This window comes from Populus trichocarpa, chromosome 1 (assembly GCF_000002775.5).
Source record: "Populus trichocarpa isolate Nisqually-1 chromosome 1, P.trichocarpa_v4.1, whole genome shotgun sequence".
In the NCBI taxonomy this organism is placed as follows: Eukaryota; Viridiplantae; Streptophyta; class Magnoliopsida; order Malpighiales; family Salicaceae; genus Populus; species Populus trichocarpa.
In genome coordinates, this window is record NC_037285.2 from 43,188,472 (window position 1) to 43,209,511 (window position 21,040).

The 21,040-nt window shown below is 31.8% G+C and overlaps 2 protein-coding genes across 2 annotated transcripts in view; both read right to left on the bottom strand.

Moving 5' to 3' along the window:
- Nucleotides 1–6,540, bottom strand: part of LOC18095629 (probable disease resistance protein At4g27220) — a 119,512-nt gene extending 112,972 nt beyond the window's left edge. The window contains exon 1 of the mRNA XM_052449936.1: nt 6,509–6,540. The gene's annotated coding sequence lies outside the window, so the exon portion shown is untranslated. The remainder of the gene's footprint in view (nt 1–6,508) is intronic.
- LOC18095633 (probable disease resistance protein At4g27220) overlaps nt 1–20,186 on the bottom strand; it is a 29,724-nt gene extending 9,538 nt beyond the window's left edge. Inside the window, exons 1-2 of the mRNA XM_052447842.1 lie at nt 20,132–20,186; nt 19,559–19,764 (exon numbers count right to left, since the gene is read on the bottom strand). Of these exons, the coding sequence (XP_052303802.1) occupies nt 19,559–19,764; nt 20,132–20,186 (261 nt within the window). The remainder of the gene's footprint in view (nt 1–19,558; nt 19,765–20,131) is intronic.
- Between the last annotated feature and the right edge of the window lie 854 nt (nt 20,187–21,040).

Here is a 21,040-nt window from a genome sequence, read left to right on the forward strand (position 1 = left end):
AAAGACAATCTCTACCACACACACTCTCAAACAGACCCTCGGTGTCAAAATGTCCTTCTATTTGAAAATTATTTTAATATTGTGATTTCAATTATAGTTAATAAAAAATTAAAAAAAATGATATAATCTATTAGATTAATACCCAGTGGATTGTTTTATACTAAGTAATTTGTAAATATTTTAATGGATATTATATTATGTGTTTTATTTCATAAAAATTTATATTTTTGTTGAGAAATGTATATGATATACATGCACCAACCCCAAATTATGGAACAGGGGCTGGAAAGGCTATGTTTATGGCCATTCCAATGGACGACTTCCAGATGATCCTTGGAATGGAATTTTGACGAACGGCCTTGCACCGCTACCTTTTATGGACATGGACTCGATTGCTTTCCCTGCAGGGAAACAAGCCATTGGCTGCAAGTGGATTTACCAAGATCAAGCATAAAGCAGATGGCTCGATAGAGAGAACACATACTTTAGGATCCATCGCCATTGACTTAAAGCCAAAAAAATCACAGTCTAGAGATTTAGTTTTTCTTTCCCCCAATTCTCAGAGTTCTCTCATATGCCTTGAGCATTGTTCTCCACAGCAGCTGTGGCGATAAGGTTAGCTGCTGTAGAGATAAGGTTAGCTAAAAGGCCAAAAAGTGCTTCAAAACTAGGTGTTGAAAGGTCTATTGCCTTCTCAATGCTTATTCAAACCCATTTCCTTCTCCTTTGCTTAGTCAAATAATGATTTGTCTATTTAAATTTTAAGATCATAAAACCTATAGTTGGATGTATTTCTACCACACCTCTTAACTGTTATAAGTTGTTATATCTATCTTTATGTTGTTTTTTATGAGACTTGGTTTTTAAAAGGAAAAAAAAAAAAGAGGGGTACGTTTTTAAATATTATTTCCAAAGTTAATTTTAAGAAGAGTTGATTTATAAATATTTTTGCATATTTTTTTATCAATTAAATTCGATTTAAAATCTAAATTAGTACCCTCAAAGGGTTCTAAATATAAAAATTGATTTAATTTTATAAATTCAATTCAATTCACAGGATTTTAATTAAGCTATAAGATTGTCAAACAATTATTTCAATTAGTATGTCTTTACAAATGCTTATAGTGATTACCTAAAAAGTAATAGTTATCAAGAAAAAAAAGAGCTTAGAACATGTATTGGGTTCATTACACTAAATTAATTTAATGTAATATGATTTTAGTTCATGGTATGTAGTTGCTAAAGCGCGCTATATCTTATTCTTATTCTTTACTCCTAACATAATAAAACAGAATTAACAGTTAAAGTACATTCTAGTCCATAAAATTGTCACACTTTTTATTTATTTGATCCCTATAGTTTCAGTTAAAGTTTATTTTGGTGCTTTATATTTTCATATTTTTCATTTTGGTCCTTAAATTTTAATTATTTGGTGCATGTACTTTTGGTAAAATTTTATTTTAGTCCTTTAATTTTTAATATTGGTCCTTAGAGCTTTGGGTAGTAGTGTTCTTTTGATCAATCACATTAAAAAAAAAAAAAAAGCCATGATCTTGACTTCATTGGGTTCGTTTTCAATAGAAGAGTTTTATATAGGTGATTTTGATCTTTAACAATGTTAGACAAAATAAATCAAAATCTTGAAAGTTCTTTTTTATGTGGATTGATTTTGAATTTTAGACTGATTAAAGAGTGTTTTGGGTTTGAAATAGAATTATTGAGATTTCTAAGATGGTTTTTTCCCTTATTTTTAGGTAAAATCATGTTGAAAATAGGATTTTAGGGGTACCAAAACTCAAACCTTGATTTTCTAATTATCATTGGGGACTAGAATTTGTTATAGTGGACGATGCATTGTTCACTCTATTTAAAAAAAAATATTTGAGAAGACGACATGTGATCTATTTTTATTTTTTTTTAATGATGTAATATGGGAATAGCCTTCAGGCTTAGGTGTGTTTTAGCCCATTTTAGTTTTTAAAATGGGCGGGCAACATGTCACCTTCCTAATTTTTTTATAAAAAAAAAAAACAGATGAAAAGTTGTCTAATGCCAAGAATCCATTCACTAAAAAGATGGCTGAAAAAACAGGGGGTGTTTTTCTAACCTTAAAATCCATTATTCAATTTAAAACCTTAAAAAACCAATTTATCAACTCGAAAAATACCGAAAAGGTCCAAACTCACATAATCAACCTTGATATACTTTTTAGGGCAATATGAAGGTTTAAAAAGACTTTATTGGGACTCCTTTCGTTAAATAGATCTCATTGACATTGAGATCAACCTTTTTTGCTATCGAAATATGGTCAGCCAACAACTTTTTTTCTATTTTATCATTTAACATGTGACTTTTTCTCTTCTCTCTCAAATCTAGCAATTGAAATGTGAATAAAATAAAGTCTTGGAATAATTTTCAAACTAAAAGGACAAAAATAAATGGACAAAATCTTAAGGCTAAATTTTCAAAAAAAGAGCTGCTATTTTACTAAACTTTTAATTTTGGTCCTCTCATCTTTCATTTTTTCCAAACAATAAAATTGATTTATTTTACAAAAATTGAGAACAAACCCCATGTTGGAATGTTTTTTGAGACTGTGATAAATTGTCAGAAACCAATACGAAATAAATTACCAAGTTAAATAATCAATCAATGGAATATAGAAGGATGAAATTAAAAATAATAGATGGGAGAATTAAAAAAAAAACAAAGAACCATATGAGAATTTTTTTTTTTCTAAAATAAAGAGCTACTATTTCACATTACTTTTAGTTTTGGTCCTCTTATTTTTATTTTTTCACAAACAACAAAATCATTTTTTTTCTTTTGCAAAATAAAGAGCCAATATAATGCTGAGATGTTTTTTTAAGACCGCGATAACAAAAAAAAAACCATCTAGCCCAATCATCAATTAATAAAACATGAAATTAAAAAAAAAATACAATGATCATAGTAAAAAAAATGAAGAACAAAAAAATAATTAAAAACAATGTTCCAATCCACAACACACTAAGAGGAGAGGTATGATATTTCCCTGGTCCTTGGTAATATAGTTTTATTTTTAAATAAAAATAAACTAACTAACTAACTATATATGTGTGTGTGTGTGTGTGTGTGTGGATTATAGGTGGATCTTGCAAATAATTTTACACTACCATAGGTCCATAGGTGTATTTCTAGTAAATAATGTATTTGTTTTTAATAAAAAAAGGGTGTATAGATAAACTAACTATACACTCAATATGAAATATTGTATTTTTTACATTTCTACACATATTTGATGTCACTTCCAATAAATTTATGTCAATTTTAAAACTTAAGATACTGATGTAAATATGCTACTGTTCCAAAAAGCCGATAATGGAAGATTAACGATGGGAAACATACAAGGGTAAAAATAAAATTGAAGTAAAAGAGATTGATCCAAAGTAATTGAAGAGTAGTCTAATGCCAAGAATCTGCTCACTAGAGTTGGCTGAAAACTCAGGGGGTGTTTTCTTACCTTAAAATCTATGATTCAATCCAATTTTACTTAAAAATATTTAATAAATACTTTTAGAATCTAAAAAAATAAATCTATCAACTTAAAAATACCAAAAAAGTTCAAAAACACATAATCAACATTTATCTACTTTTTATATGAAGGTTTAAAAAAACTTTAACGAGACTCCTCTTGTTTAAATAGAACTTGTTGATATTGAGATCAATTTTTTTTAATATAGAAATATGATCAATTGATAATTTTTTTTTATTTTATCATTTAATATGATTTTTTTTCTTTTAAATTTAAAAGTTAAAATATAAATAAAATAAAATCTTAGACTAAATCATATAATTTTCAAACTAAAAGAACCCAAAGAAAATTGGACTAGATCTTAATGCTAAATTTTTAAAAAAGAGCTGCTATTTTACTAAACTTACAATTTCGGTCGTCTCATCTTAAGGCTAAAATCTTAGCGTCCAATTGAATGAAATTCTCTTTACACCGAATGAGTTAGTATTTTTTTTTTTAACTTGCAATCTCATTCAACTATCTATAATGTTCGTATTAGATAATGTAGAAAGCTGTACCGTGGCGAGTTGCCACCATTGGATTGACTGGTAGCATAAACCTCGACTCAAAGCTCGTACCAATACGAAATTGTTGGTGTCTATACACTACATCGTGCGGCTTCATTTTATTTTATTAATAAAAAAAATTAATCGGAGGGAATGAAGATTTTATTAGATTCGTTATCTAGTAATTTGAAAAAACTAGAAATTTTAAATTAAATATTGGTCTTAGAGATTTAGATATCGGGTTAGTTATAAATAAAAAAATGTAGACACTACCTTTAAAATATCCTTTCAAGAGAAAAGTTACCCTTATTTATGTTTTTTTTTTATTCAAATGCTATAATATTTTGAGATTATTTGCAATTTATTTTTAAAAATGGTTAACGTCAGTCCCTAAAAATAGAAGACAAGTCAAAAAATGACATCAGTCCCTAAAAATAAAAAACTTGTCTAAAATATTGACGTTTAACCTTAAAAATGAGAGCTACGTCTGAGTTACAAAAAGAAACAATGGACATAATTCATATTTTGTTTTTAAACTTTTAATATTGGTCTTTTTTTAAAACAAGAAACGTGTCGACAAACAATGTTTATTTCTAAAAAGAAAGATTATGTTCGTATCGCTAAAAAAGGGGCATAACCCATACTTGAAACTCATTTGTTTTTACCCTGGCTGACATGTTTGACTCGTATTGACCCAGTGAACTCGGTTTTGATCGAAAATGATAACTTTTTTACCCGAAATGGTCTGAAACTCATTTTTTACCTCGATCGACACGGTTTGACCCGTATTGACCCAATGAGCTTCTTTTTTTTGAAAAAAAGTGGTTGACTCGAGAAAATATATTTTTGAATTTTATACTTTTTCTTAATTTTTTTGGATTTTTATGAATAAAAATAGATATAAAATAACATTCAAGAAAATTTAGATAATCTAAAATTGGGTTATTACAGTTGGATTAAACAAAAAAGCAAGCTGGAGATTCTTGCTTTCTTAAGCATGATCAAGTAAAATATAACAAGAAAATAGCACTAACAAGATTAAGAAAAAGTGAAAGGAAAACAAACTTGGTCCATTATATTGTCTTCAAGGATTTTGATTAGCACACAGAAGAAGGAACCAGTGCCAAGCTGATCGACAACCAGGAGACCTCCTGTCCTGCTTTGAGAGAAAGAAAGAATTAAGTGAAGTTCAGAGCAAAAAAGAATCAGTAAAAGGAAGCAAAGTATTCCTTACGAGGCCATATATACCAATACAGAAACTAGAAGAACATTTTCCAAGATAAACACAAGGAAGTCGAGAACCACCATAAAGGGTAAGATCAATTATTAGCCAAAAACTAGATTGGATCTAGTAAAAAATGAAAGTGATGTTTTTCAAAGAAGAAGAATAAAAAGACAAAAGGAAAAGGAAAGTGATCATTGTGCGTAAAGGTATGGTGTTATCTTAAGGGCTGGTTAATATGGTAACCTGGGAGTTAATCGAAGAAAATAAGATATTCTTTAATACGAAAGTATATTAATATTTTTGTTCATTTGGAGAATATTAAGTTATATTTTAGTTTTATTTCATGATAGAAATAACAAATATTCTTTGATCGAGAACATATTTGTTAAGAGAAACATATATAAAAATACAAATTTGTTTGTCCGCAAATCCCTCTAGAAAGTAGAGAGGCCTAATAAAGGTGGCACCAGATATATGATAAAAATAATATTACTAGTTAATCAGGTTAAAGTAAGGTTTTTTCATTATTATATAAGAAAATCGAATTCAAAAACATTTTAAAAGAGAAAAAATATTAATATTAATTAAATTACAGTTTATTATTGGTGATGAAAAGTAAGTTAAGAGGAGCATCAAAATCCACAATTTCCCCGCCCTTTGGAAATAATATCAAGTTAAAGCTAGGTTATTTGAGCTGTTCAAAGAGGGTGTTTGTCTCGTATTGGATCAAATTAATTGCCATGTCTACTTTCTGCCCTTATGGATATTTTTAAAACCATCACCGATCTTCTTCGGAAATGCCCACCAAAAATATTTCTCCATGGCAAGAAAACACCAAGAGGTAATGTTAAACGTTGTTTTGGTAAAAGAAAGATCATATATTTTCTTGTTTCCCTTTATAGTTTTATATAGAGAAAGTACTAGTTTTTATTTAATATGTCAAATAGAAAATTTGAATCACACGCTAGATTAATGACACCAATAAATTGTTTGTAAAGGTCAATAAGATACTTTTAATTCTTTTCTTCTTCTTTTTTTGAGAATTTTAATTCACGCTTTACTATAGCTTGTAAGAACACAATGAGGAAGAAACTATGTCCTGATGAACTCTGATCTGATCAAGTCAAGAACTCCTGAACAATATCAGGGTAAAAAGAGTAACTTGCAAGAATTCTAGATGACATGTAATCTTGGAGAAAAGAAAAAAGAGAACATGGAGCTTACCTGGCCCAACAAGATCTTCAAACGATGATCTGACGAAACTCAGAAGGAATTAGAGAAGCAGTGATGAAGGGAGAAAAGAATGTGGCATGCACAGCTAAGAAAGGAATTTAGTGTAGCGTAGAAGAAAAGCATTTTGTTTGTGCCACCCAATGGTTTTTCTTAAAATCGCTTTAGTATATATTCTAAAAAAAAAAGTTATTTTTTAAATATAAAATTTAAAGTTCTTTAATTTAATATATATAGTCTATGTTTACAAGAAAAAAGTTATGTTTTTTTAACGTGGAATAAAAAAACTTTTTTATTTAAATACTTCAACTTAAAAGGATAATATAATATCTTTTCAATGTGAGATTATAAGGATTTGAAACCCTTTAATATATATACTCTATATTCACAAGAAAAAAAATTATTTTTTCAATGTAGGATTTGAAACCCTTTAGTAAATACACTCTATGTTCACAAGAAAAAAAATTATGTTTTTTTAATGTGGGATAAAAAAAATTTTGATTTAAATACTCTAACTTAAAAAATAACGTATAATTTTTTATTATCAATGGTTGATCCGTGTAACCAACGACCTGATTCTTAGCTGAATCAACCCCCAGATGAAGTTTAACTATAGTTTTTCATCGTCAACAGTTTATAGAAAAAAAAAATTGAAAGTGTTGTTGTGTCTGGTGGCTTTTCGTGGCCTAGAAGGCTTCTCAAGTCTCGACAAAAAATATGAGTAATGGTTGCAATTCGGACAAAACATAAGATCGCAATCTCTATCTCATATATATTTGTTTGTGGTATGTTTATGTTTTTTAAAAATATTTTAAAAAAAATAATTTTTTTTATTTTAAATTATATTTTTTAATCTTTTCGAATCATTTTGATGAACTGATATTAAAAATAATTTTTTAAAAATAAAAAAAAATATTATTTTGATATATTTCTGAGTAAAAAATACTTTGAAAAACAACCGCTACCAAACTTTAAAATACCCCTTTAGTTTTTTTTGTGGTTTTTCATGACAATTTAATTTTTTTTATCTTACAATGTTATTCTTTTTTTTTAATTTTTCAATCTCACAAAATATAGATAAAATGAGAAATGCATTTAAAAAGGGTAATTAATTGCAAACTGTTGAACAAAATATGACGAAGAACATAAACAAAAAAACAGAAAACAAAACAATTGATCCATTCAATTAAATCCTGTCATATCACTTGTACAAAATGCATTCATGATATCTATTTTCAGGCGCCTGCCATTTTCGAGGTGGCATTCTTCATTCTTTTGAGTGGCAATTTCAAATTCCGCCTGTCTTTTGTTAACATAACCATGGGCATAACAATTGATAACAACCAGAATTTTATGAGATGAAGCTCCCTCTGTCTCACCAACTTAAAATAAGTGTGTTTCTGAGCATATATTTGAAGATTGGAATGGGATTTAATACATTTGTAATGGTTCGAAATAAGGGAAATATTCACGGATCGTTTAGCAGTCCTTTGATCAAATCAAGAACCTCAAAATTTGAAGAAAATTTCACTAGATCACACTATTTTTTGAGGAAGAAAATCTGAAAATATATATATGACGATAAATATTCCTTGACAAAAAAGAAAGAAGGAATAATGTGAGACCACGACTTTTTGAAGCGGAAAGAGTTTGATGCCACCATCCAAGAAAGTGGTAGGCGATGTCAGTCCTACCTTCAAGAAGCCAAGGGAGGATTTAACAGGCAACACGTACCTTTGGTTATTCAAAGGAAGAGTAGATCAGTTTAGCCAACTGAGGATTTGGTTTTTTTGAAAGATGGAAGTCTGGACCTTAGGTCAGTCCTTTTAGTACACGGCATTCGTGAGATGCGGATTGGAACCAAAGAATCCCCGTCTGGGAAGAGCTCGACGCTTTCCCTCTGAAAAAAAGAAGAGAGCAAGGCTTTTTCCTTCAACACATAACCCCTCGGTCACTTCCTCCCTCGAAAGCTAACAACAGCGGATAAGAGAACTGCTTGTGAAAGAAGACTTGTTCGCAGCTAAAGAGACAGAGGACAAGATCAATAGTAGATGACTTTTCTTGTTTCTCTTAGTTTTCCATGACTTTCTTGAATGGAACCACAAGTCTTCTGAAACCGGTGGCTTATTAAGAATTATTTGGCTAATTACCTAGTACTATAATGCTATTATTTAAGGCGATTGAACTTTTTCCAACATTTTTTTTTTAAAAAAAAGTTTTCAAATCATGGGCAATTAGCCAACTATTAATCATTTCACTACCAGAAAATATATGAATAAAAACAAAATCACCGACAGAAAACTTCAGTCGATATTTGGAGTGACATTTACCAACTGATTTTATTCCATCGCTACGTCTATCAGTAAATACCGACGGACTGGTTTCGTCTGTAAATACTAAGGGAATTACAATAAGAATAAAAGGAATTTAAAAAAACTAAAAAGTATGATGACATGTATTTTTTAGGGACGCTTTTACCAACGGAATTACATTTGAATTCAAACAGGATAAGCCATATAGTGACATGTTACTTTTACCGACAGAATTATCGACGGATTGACAGACAGAAACATTCCATCAGTAAATCCATCATTAATAGTTAATATATGAACTGGCCATCGACCCTCTCCTCCCCTCCCAAATCTGCAACAAACAGCCCCCCCACCCCTACATTACCCCTTATCCTTTCTCGACTTTTCCAATAACATAACAATTTTATTGTGGATTTTTCATTTTAAGTAAATCTACTATTTTTTAATTTGAAAACAATTTTAAAATGTTACTTTTTTTATTGCATATTTTTTGTAGTATACGTATTTTAATTGGGTGTTTACTTGTTTTATTGTTTTTTTCTCAAACAAACTTGTTGTATGGATAAATGGTTTTGTACCCTGGTTTGTTTTAGATTTTGTAAAATTGTATTTGTTTGTAAATTATTGAAACTTATGTCGAATTACCGACTTAGGTGTGTTGTGATGATATAAATAATGGCTTGTTTAATGGGTCTGTTTTATATTTTATCAATTTTATTGCCGAGTTGTAATTTTCATAAATTAATATGTACAAATTTGTATGTACATAGATAATTGATAATGAATTAAGAGAAGTATGAAAGTAAGTTGATTATTTACTTAACGTTGTTAATTAATACATATTGTTGTCATCATTATTTGATATATATAGATTCAATAGAAGTCATGAATGATTGTTCATGGATGTACAAGGATTCACCTCAAGGATTGCGGAGGATGGACTATTATAATGAGGCATAGGGTTTTATTAATTACGCAACATCTATTCCAAGAAATAATAGTGGAAGCGGTATTAGGAGTCCATGCAGGAGGTGTTAAAATAAAAATTTTCTCCATCCAGATGTTGTAACGATGCATCTTTTACATAAAGGGTTCATGAAGGAATACTTGTGTTGGTATGCACACGGAGAACCATTTGTTCCTCACGAGACCATGGTAGAAAGAATGGCTTTGTCAACTTTTAGTGCTAACAACGTGCATGGAGTTGAAACTGACAACAGTAATCCTTATAGAATTATGGTTATGGATGCGATAAGAATAAATCAGGGTCATGTCGGTCAATGTCGAATCGTAGATGAAGAACCTAATGCAGACGCGGCCATGTTTTTCAATCTTTCAAAAGATTCTGATGAATCATTATGGGATGGCTGCACAAATCACAGTAAATTATTGATCATCGCACATGTGTTTACCACTAAGTCAAATTATGAGTTAAGTGAAGTCGGTTATGACAGAATTATCGAATGGGCGAGAAGCATTTTACCTGAAGGGAACAAGCTGAAAGAGAACTTTTATACTGCTCCATGATGAAACCCCTTAGTCTAGGATACCAGAAAATTGACATGTGTCCAAACTTCTGCAGGTTGTACTACCTTGAAAATGCCGAGCTGACTGAGTGCTAGACATGTGGGCATTCCCGTTATAAACTCAGAATTGGCTGGAGAAAGACTCTTGTAGCACATAAAAAACTTAGAGACTTCTCAATCACACCTAGACTACAGAGGTTATTCATGTCACCAAAGACTGCTGAGCACATGACATGACACCAATCACATGATGTGGTTGATGGAGTGATGTGCACCCTTTTGATGGTGAAGTATGGAAACACTTTAACAATGTGCATCCTCACTTTTCAGCTAAATTAAAGAACGTTCATCATGGACTATGTACAAATAAATTCAATCCATTCAAGTAATTGGTTGCTCATTTGCCAACGGATCATATATACAGAAAGAACATAAAGGATTTTTTTATTGGCAGAATTAAAAAATATGTCATACCACTGCATCTTTTTGGTGAAGAATTGTATGATGTAGTGTCAGAATACGGTGGCATTGTATTTAGTTTCCAATCCGGTAAACAGAAATTTTATAGTTTTGGTTTGACCCACAACTGGGTAAAGCGAAGTATTTTCTGGAAGCTTCCTTATTGGAAGACCAATCTCCTCCGCCACAACCTTGACAACATGCACATAGAAAAGAACATGTTTGAAAATATTTTCAACACGATCATGGACATGAAGGGGAAGACAAAATATAACATCAAGGTTAGAATAGATATAGCATTGTTTTGTCACCGTAAAAATATAGAGTAGGTTTATGCTGGGTCACGAGTTACAAAGCCCAAAGCAAGTTTCGCCTTAGACAAGAATGCACAACTACTGGTGTACTAACGGATGAAGAGTCTGCGTTTTGCCCGATGGATATGCCTTGAACATATCAAGGTTGGTTAATTTGGAGGATTGCAAATTGTATAGAATGAAGAGTCATGACTACCACGTGTTTATACAAACACTCATTCCACTAGTTTATCGTGATTTATTGTCAAAATAGATATGGGATGCACTTACAAAGATCAATCATTTTTTTAGAGATATATGCTTCAGCAAGTTCCAGACAAAACATATTGAGAGGCTTGAAGCGAATATCATTGAGATAATATGCAAAATTGAAATGATATTTTCTCCATTGTTTTTCGACTCTATAGAGCATCAACTCATACATTTATCTTATGAGTTAAAAGTTGGAGACCCGGTTCAGTATAGATGGATGTATCCATTCGAAAGGTTAGATATTACACATGCAATGTAATTAAAAATGTATTTTCATTGTTTTTGTTAAATGAAAAATTCATTTTATTTCATGCAGATACTTGTTCAACCTTAAGAAAAAAAAGCAAAATACAAGGCACATGTTGAGGCATCGATATGTGAGGCCTCTATTGTTGAGGAGATCTCAACATTTATCTCCTACAATTTTAAGCCTCATTTGAGAACAAGAATCAATTGCGTACCAAGGCATGATGATAGTAGTGAAGTGTCTCCAAACCTAGATGACCCGCACCAAAAAATGTTGTCAAGGGAAGATATTTGTCTGAAAGAAAATTTATACTAGTATATAATGTGTTATTTAACTGCTATGAATTAAGATCTTTTATTCAGTAAGTATACTACTTAAATTTTGTTATTAATGGACTATTTCTTTCATGTAATCTCACAAACTTATACATTGTTGAATACCTCATAGGTAACATCATCAATATTTACTGTCTAATAACTCACAGCTGACCAAATCTCAAATCTTTTGATTACAAGATGAACAATTTGTGACATGGTTTAGAATATATGTAAGTACCATCACAAACTCATTGTCTATAAGGATACTTAATTTCATTACAGAATTCTCGATCACTATTAATTGTTGTACTTGATGTACCAGGTTTATAAAATGGGAAGGAATGCTAAGGGATACTTAATTTCATTACAGTTGCATTGCATTGTCTTTACTAAGTCTGGGTCCTAAAGAAAACTGAAGTGTTGTAATGGGTATTTTGCTAATGGCTACATGTTTCATACTAAGAATATAGGCAGGGTAAAAAGACATATAACAATGGGGTTTATGATAAGGGATCGACTTCTAGTTAGTTTGAAGTTGACTATAATGGAAAGTTAAAAGAGGTAATTGAACTGCAATATCCTAACCAGCATAATAGAGTCTTTTTATTCAAATACTATTGATATGACACCACTAACAGAGGAATCAGAGTAAATCTTCATCATGGTTTGGTTAATAATGATGTGTTTGTTTTCGCCAAGCAATGCCAGCAAGTTTATTAAACATACATCATTTCCTTTAGAAAGGATCGCTCAAGAGTTGATTGGTTATCCGTATTGAAAACCAAACCTAGGGGTCATATCGAGGTTGTTTAGGATGAGAACGAGGACTCAAATATCAGAGATGATGTCTTTCAAGTAAATGAGTTGGTTGAACCATATTGAGTTGCTCTATCGATTGACTTGGAAGAAAATTCAAATTTTCGTTTCTTCGATAATATTTTTGTTATTGTTGATGTTGAGGAGTTGAATGTTGTTTTAAGCTCTAGCGAACAAGCACAAGTCGATGAAGATGATGATAGCAATGATATCAATGTAGAAGATTGTGTTGGAGCTGACAACAATTCAATTGAAAAGGAAGAAGAAGACAATTCTGACTAACTATGAAAACATGAAAGTATTGTAATGCTATAAACGATAATATAATAGTTATTGATGAAATTCTCAACAAATAAGTATTTATTTTATAATTGTTATTTGAACTGGTATTATTGTGTTGTGCGTTTAGCTTTCAATACTAGTATTTGCAGGATAGATAAATAGAGAATGCAAATACAATTTGTCATTCACTATGCAAAACAACTTATGAAAAAACCAACGGTTTGTGTTTGTTGGTGTATTCTAGAGGTGAGGGGAATTGTTCCCCTCCCGCATCCATTGTTCACTGTGCACAACACTTGTCGCACGTGTGCGGCGTAGCTAGCGAAAACATTCACCCTCAAAATTTATCTTATGTGGCAAATGTGTGGAAACAAGAAATTCTTGTCTTTTATTAGTGGAAAAATGGAATGGGAGTCGCCACATAGTATTTTGGTCACTAGGAACCCTAACTGGTCTCAGAGATCGGGTACGGGGACTAGTTGCGTAAAGGGAAGGTATTAGCACCCCAAATACACCCTACCTAAGGTAAGCTGCATTGTTTTATTGTCTGATAAAAATTTAAAGTCTTGTGGTGTTTTCTATTTGTTGGTCCGTCTATGGTTTAAGAAAAGTTCTCTTCGGTAAAGAGATCCTTATCTTATTGGGTAAAACCTAACCGTTCTAACGTCAACAAAAGAATTTAATATCCGGAATATATCTTACGTATAAGGTCGTAACCCCAGATATTAAAAGAAAAAAAAAATTTTGGAATTTTTGAAATATTGGCCAGTTCTCGTGACTTTAATAAACTGGTTATTAAAGCCAAAATACATGCTAAAACTTTTTCTTTTTTTTGAAATTTTATTGTTTGAAAATACAATTTGAAATTTTTTTTTTTTTTGAGAGACTTGGCCATATGTATGAAAACAATTCAATTGAAAAGGAAGAAGAAGACAATTCTAACTAACTATGAAAACATGAAAGTATTGTAATGCTATAAACGATAATATAATAGTTATTGATGAAATTCTCAACAAATAAGTATTTATTTTATAATTGTTATTTGAACTGGTATTATTGTGTTGTGCGTTTAGCTTTCAATACTAGTATTTGCAGGATAGATAAATAGAGAATGCAAATACAATTTGTCATTCACTATGCAAAACAACTTATGAAAAAACCAACGGTTTGTGTTTGTTGGTGTATTCTAGAGGTGAGGGGAATTGTTCCCCTCCCGCATCCATTGTTCACTGTGCACAACACTTGTCGCACGTGTGCGGCGTAGCTAGCGAAAACATTCACCCTCAAAATTTATCTTATGTGGCAAATGTGTGGAAACAAGAAATTCTTGTCTTTTATTAGTGGAAAAATGGAATGGGAGTCGCCACATAGTATTTTGATCACTAGGAACCCTAACTGGTCTCAGAGATCGGGTACGGGGACTAGTTGCGTAAAGGGAAGGTATTAGCACCCCAAATACACCCTACCTAAGGTAAGCTGCATTGTTTTATTGTCTGATAAAAATTTAAAGTCTTGTGGTGTTTTCTATTTGTTGGTCCGTCTATGGTTTAAGAAAAGTTCTCTTCGGTAAAGAGATCCTTATCTTATTGGGTAAAACCTAACCGTTCTAACGTCAACAAAAGAATTTAATATCCGGAATATATTTTACGTATAAGGTCGTAACCCCAGATATTAAAAGAAAAAAAAATTTGGAATTTTTGAAATATTGGCCAGTTCTCGTGACTTTAATAAACTGGTTATTAAAGCCAAAATGCATGCTAAAACTTTTTCTTTTTTTTGAAATTTTATTGTTTGAAAATACAATTTGAAATTTTTTTTTTTTTGAGAGACTTGGCCGTATGTATGAAAACAAAACATTTTTTTTATGTTTTGACAAAAATCAGATATTTTAATACCGGATTTGTATCTTTACAGTAAAAAAATACAAACCAATAATAATCAAAATGCAGTAAAATATTTGCAGAAAATCACATATTTTTTAAAATAATTTTTGAAGAAATTTTTTTTATTTTCGGGCTGGACCCAGCCACCTGGCCAGTGACTCAATTTACGCGTGCATGGAACATTGCGAAGGTAATTAAATTACCTTCGCACTGTTCATTCTTTGTTTTTGCAGGTGGCAAAATCGAAGACCCCTTGGTTACAGAGTGCAAGAAAAGTGACGGTCTTTAAGCTTTCAATCGTCTTCTGTTTCCTTTTGTTTCTCTAGACCCACATGCATCTATTTTTTGCGAAGAAAAGAAATGAGCATACCTGGTTCGGGAGAAAGGAAACCGGTGGTGATGCTGACCTCCTCTGCTGTCTGTGTTCTCTGCTTCACCGTTCTGTTTCTCTTCCTTTGCTCTTCTGTTGCGGTCTCCTTGTTCGGCCTTGCTTCGTTTTTTTCAAACTCTTTTCTCTTGTATTTCCCTCTGTTTCCTGTCTCTTTTGTTCCCTCTCCTCTTACTTTCCTCTGTCGTTCCCCCCTTCCTCCCGGCTACTCTCTGTTTTTTATCGTTTTTTCACGTTCTCTCCTCTGTTCTGTCTCTTTCCTTACCTCTCCCTTTGTTTCCTGTCTCTTTCCTTACATCTCCTTTCTGTTTTTTCCCCCTCTTTTCTCCTCATTTTTCAGTCTTCTTCTCCTGCTTTTATATGCCAGAGACGGCCTTGTGCTGGTAAGTGGTCACGGTCGCCTTGTAATCTGGAAACAACTGGATAGCAGCCATAAAACGTGCCCCAAGATTGGAGCAATTTGGCGCTTTTGCTGCAAAACGTATCTCTGTTTCTTTACTGCTGAAAACGACTTCTTGAGGGAGACAACGAATAGTGCTTTTAATGAAACGGCGCCGTTTCAAAATTCAAATGAATATTTGTGATTCGGTCCTTGTATGTATTTATAATTTTGTAATCAAGCCCCCGGATGAATTGTAATTGGATCCCTTGATCTTATCGCTTTTTTGGTTTGGTCCTTGGTTTCGGATTGTTTCAATTAAGTCCCTAATTGACCATCAAACTTCAATAATTAAGCAATTAAGCCCCTAATTTAACCAAATCAACTCTTCAAAATTATAATTGGACCCCAGAACTTTAATTTCTTCCAATAAAAGCCTAAATTGACTTTAAAAAATCAATTTTCTTGCAATCAAACCCTCAATAAATTCAATTAAACCTTGGATAAAATTTACTTGAGTCCATAACCATCTGATTTTTTACTTTTCTTTCTCAAATTGAATTTTCCTTATCCCAGGGGCTCTCATCAGTCAAAAATATACTGTTAAAATTTCAATTCTTGTATTTTTGAATCTCCTCAATCAATTTCTATCCTTTTTTCAGCATTCCAACATCCTTTTCTCACTCCTATTATTTTTTGATTTCTTTCGAATATTTTTTTGATATATTTTTTTGTATTTTCTCATTTTTATTTTTTTTGGTTTTGTGGGAATCCAAAAATGGGTAACAACAACACCTATGGAAACACTGATAGTTAGTGTTCATTGGTGTATTCCAAAAGCGAGGGGAAATGTTCCCCTCCCCAGGCACTGTTCACTGTGCAAAACACCAATGGAAACACTGATGGTTTGTGTCCGTCGATGTATTCCAGAGATGAGGGGAACTATTCCCCTTCTCATGCCGGTGATGGCAATTACTTAGTATCAAGTTCCTGAGAGAATTACCGATGGACTGTGTACTGTTTATACTTTTTAATTAATGCATCTTTGACTATGTACTGTCCCTACTTTTTACCGACGGAATCATGGACAAACTGCTAAAAATCTAGAGGGTTTTTTGAAAATTTTGGTGCGGAATGAAAATTTCAAGATGACCTTACAAAGGGAATCACCAACGGATTAATTAAAAAATATTATTAATTTAAAAATTACATTAAAAATAATATGATTACCGACGAAATCATGAACAAACTGCTTAAAATCATCAAAAATGCAATATAAAACCCAACGAGGCTGTTAGAAGTTCATTTTTTTCTCTCTTCATAGTAATATAACTTAAGGTTTTTACCATCCAGACAATTAAAAGATATGGTGAATCTTTTGAGTTATTTTCTTCTTATTTTTCTTCTTTTCTTCACTTTATTATCGATGTATTTTTATTTTTTTTTTATCACAAGTAAATAAACTCTAAAATTAAGCACACCATTAAGGTAAGCATTTTTCATTCCTAAAGCTTATACTTTTTTTGTATTTGGTTTTGTCTATTTTGTTGTCTACATTGCAATAATGTTTTATTGTGCTTGTTGAATTTTAATTGTTATTGTTAAATTTGTGGTATAAATGTTAATTGAATTTATAGGATTAAATTTTTTTTCTATTTTTTTGTCTACATTGCAATAATGTTTTATTGTTTTGTTGAATTTTAATTGTTATTGTCAAATTTGTAGTATAAATGTTAGTTAAATATATAGAATTAAATTTAATTACAAAAAATTCTTGTCAATTTAGGAAAACATTATCACGTTGATAGAAATAAATTAAAATCAACTGGTTTGTGGCATAAATTTTGTATATTTGCAAGATTGAAAATTATGGGTAGTCTCTAGTATAGAGGATGTGTTGCCGAATGTTTTTTTAAAAAAATCAAAATTGATTAGCAAATATTCATCAAATTTGTGTAGATGCATAGGGGAAAATCAATTGAAGGTCGTGAGCATATGATTGCATCTAGTTCTTCTTGAAGAAATGATGACAACAACGTGTCGTTGGGTGCCGATCAAGAAGAGGCACCTACGTTGACTCACGACGCTGCCTCTTCCCGTGGTTGTTCCACAACCTAGAGGCGGTATCACTTCATAGTGGAATCCATTCTCCATTCACTTGCAAGTGCAAGGCACACGGAAGGACGAGTGGGTGTGCAGCCCCGCGACCTTGGGCTCTGCAGACCCGCGAGGCAGGGTCTCCATCCCAGCGCTCCTGGCCTCCAAACCCACACGCTGGGTGCAGACCCGGCCGCCGAGGTCTATTCTAAACGCCCTTGGGTTTAAAGGCCCATGCATCTTGATCGGCAAACCCGGCAGGGAAAACAATGAAACAAAATTAATAATAATTATCATTATTATTAATATGATAAATATTATTATTTATATTCTAAATATTATTATCTTTATTGTAATTAAAAGTATTAATGTTAAGGATAGAAGAAAATTGAAAAAACATATCTACGACTGTATCAACTTTGGTCAAACAAGTTTCATATTATTATTTGTATTCTAAATATTATTATTTGTATTCAAAATATTATGATTTTTATTGTAATTGAATGTTAAAAAAAAACTATTATTATTCAATATTATTATTTGTATTAATATTAAAAATAGAAGGAAATTGCAAAAAAAAAAAAACATATAACAATTATCATTATTATTATTGTTACAAAAAAAAATTTGAACAAATATTACTGCAGGCCTCAAGCGTCTGGCTGGACGCACACCCCCTGGGGCAGCGGACACCTGGCACTTGGACTGATGGCCTGAGAGATGGGCATGCCACGCGTGTCTGCCCACACTTCAGGCTGCTGCCACCTGGCGCTAGAGCTGGTCGAGGCCCTAGCATGCAGACACCTAGCGCAGGGTCTCCCACGCCTTGGGTGCTAGGTGTAGACCCGACCACTTAGGTCTGTTCTAACCGCTCTTGGGTGTAGAGGCCCCACAAAATCAGCCAAATAAAATCTCAATATTTTTTTAAAATAAATATTTTAAAAAATATATAAAAAATATATATCTATTATTTTGAACCAAAGAAAAAATTAAAATTTCAAAATTTCCTGGGTCTAGTGTCTCAGCCAAACATAATGCCAACATTTAAAAAAAAAACAAAATACAAAAACATAAAAAAAAAAATCATTTGAAGTATAGAAAAAAAAAACTTCAGAATTCTCAAATTTTTTTCAAGGAATTTTTGAAGTGCAAAATCAAACATGATCTAATTAATTTGAAGATAAGAAAAAAAATATCAAACAAATATTAATTTAAAGTAAAGAAGAAAATGAAAAATGTTTCAATTTCTTGAGTCTCGCCTCTCAACCAGACACAATCTCAATATATGTTTTTTAAAAAGACTATTTCAAAAATAATACAAAAACATGAAGAAAATATTTTTTTGAAGTACAGAAAAATTTGAAAATTTGAAAATTTCTTGGGTTTGGCGTCGCAACCAGACATAGTCTCCGCATATTGTTTTTTAAAAAATAATCCAAAAACATAATATATATATATATAATTTCATTGAGCTACATAAAATACAGATTTTATTCTTTGATTGGTTCGAATTATATTATGCATCAGAACATCACATTTCATATCCTTTTGCATCCATTAAACATGCATGCCCGGTCACATCAAGGTCAAAAACCCCTGTATGGAACCTCACCAGTGGACCTACAGTTGAGTCTGAACATCCACCTTTGAGAAATATCCAAATAACCCATAATAACCAGACTGTCGAGGCAGCCCCTTACAAATTATCCACTGATGATACCCTTTCCAATACAAAACACATCATTAACCAAAACAACTTTACAAACACCAACCTCAATACCTTGGGAAAACAGCTTACACGGCTTGAGAAGCAAATACAAAGAGCGGTTAGCCAAAACCACAGTCACCATTCCAGAATTACAGTCTGAGATAAAAACCCTCAAATCAGAATTACAAACCCTCAAACAAGCCCAACAGAAAGACTCTGCCATACTACAACATCTTCTGTCCAAAATTGAAAGCCCGTCTGATACTGAGTCTGATACAGAGGATCAAACCATTGAATCTCATGCATTACCACATACACTTACAAATATTGAGCATATTCCAGATGATTTCTTAAACGTACTAACCCAAATATCTTCCAAGAAGTATTTAATTAGAATTATTCTTGTTTTCTCAGAAGATTTCAAGCTTGATACTATTGCCCTATTCGACACAGGTGCAGATTTGAACTGCATCAAAGAAGGCGTGGTTCCAAAAAGGTTTTTACAAAATACATCTGAAAAACTTTCTGCTGCTAACAATTCCAAATTACATATTGCAGGCAAAACCCAAGCCTCCGTTTTCAATAACGGCATTTCTCTTAAAACATTTTTTGTTGTTACAAAAGACATCAATCATACCATCATTCTTGGCACTCCATTTATTGACATGATCACTCCATATCAAGCACGTCATAACTGTATTACTTCCAAAATTAATAACACCAAACTTGTTTTTTCCTTCTTAGAAAAATCTAAGACTCGAAATTTAAATTTGATTAAAGCATGTTCCATACATACTTGTCATATCAATGCACTAATTCATGGGAAACAATTCCATCTACATGATTTGCAAAACCATGTTTCTTTTTGTCGTATCAACAAACAATTACAAAGTTCTGATTTACAAAAGAAAATCATTGATTTCCAAAATAAAATTGAACAGCAGATATGTACAGATTTACCCAATGCTTTTTGGAAGCGAAAACAACGCCACGTATTGTTTTATCTGTTATCTGGTATCAGAGCCTATTGGGATCTGGGTAGGAATAGTAACATAAAAGCCAGTATTCTTAGAAAGAACAAGAGACCATTAGACTCTAGGTATGCAACTAAATGGTGTAAGTCCCGTTTGAGTTTTAGGGCCATAAATCCATATAACCTGCAGCCTGTTTCCTAGTTTATCTTTCCTTTCTATGGATTCCGTCTTTCATAGGACTACTTCTATTTCAGCTTCTTCTACCTCTGAATCTTCTGAAAGCAGAAGGATAGTACAAAGTGAAGAGATAACTATTGAAGATTTTACAAAAAACATTGATGACTGGAAGATTCCAAAAATTTCTCAAACTCAGATTTATCAAAAATCTAAATATGATATTTTCAAAACGGATTTTACTATCAAAACTGAAGAGCGAGATATTCAGCTTACCAAACCTTTTGAAACCATTCAACTCCTCTCTCAAAAATCCCTACAAAAACATCTAGCCCGAAATTATAAGTATATTCATGTTGGCCTTGTCCAAGTCGGGATAAAACCCCTTACAAAAGAAG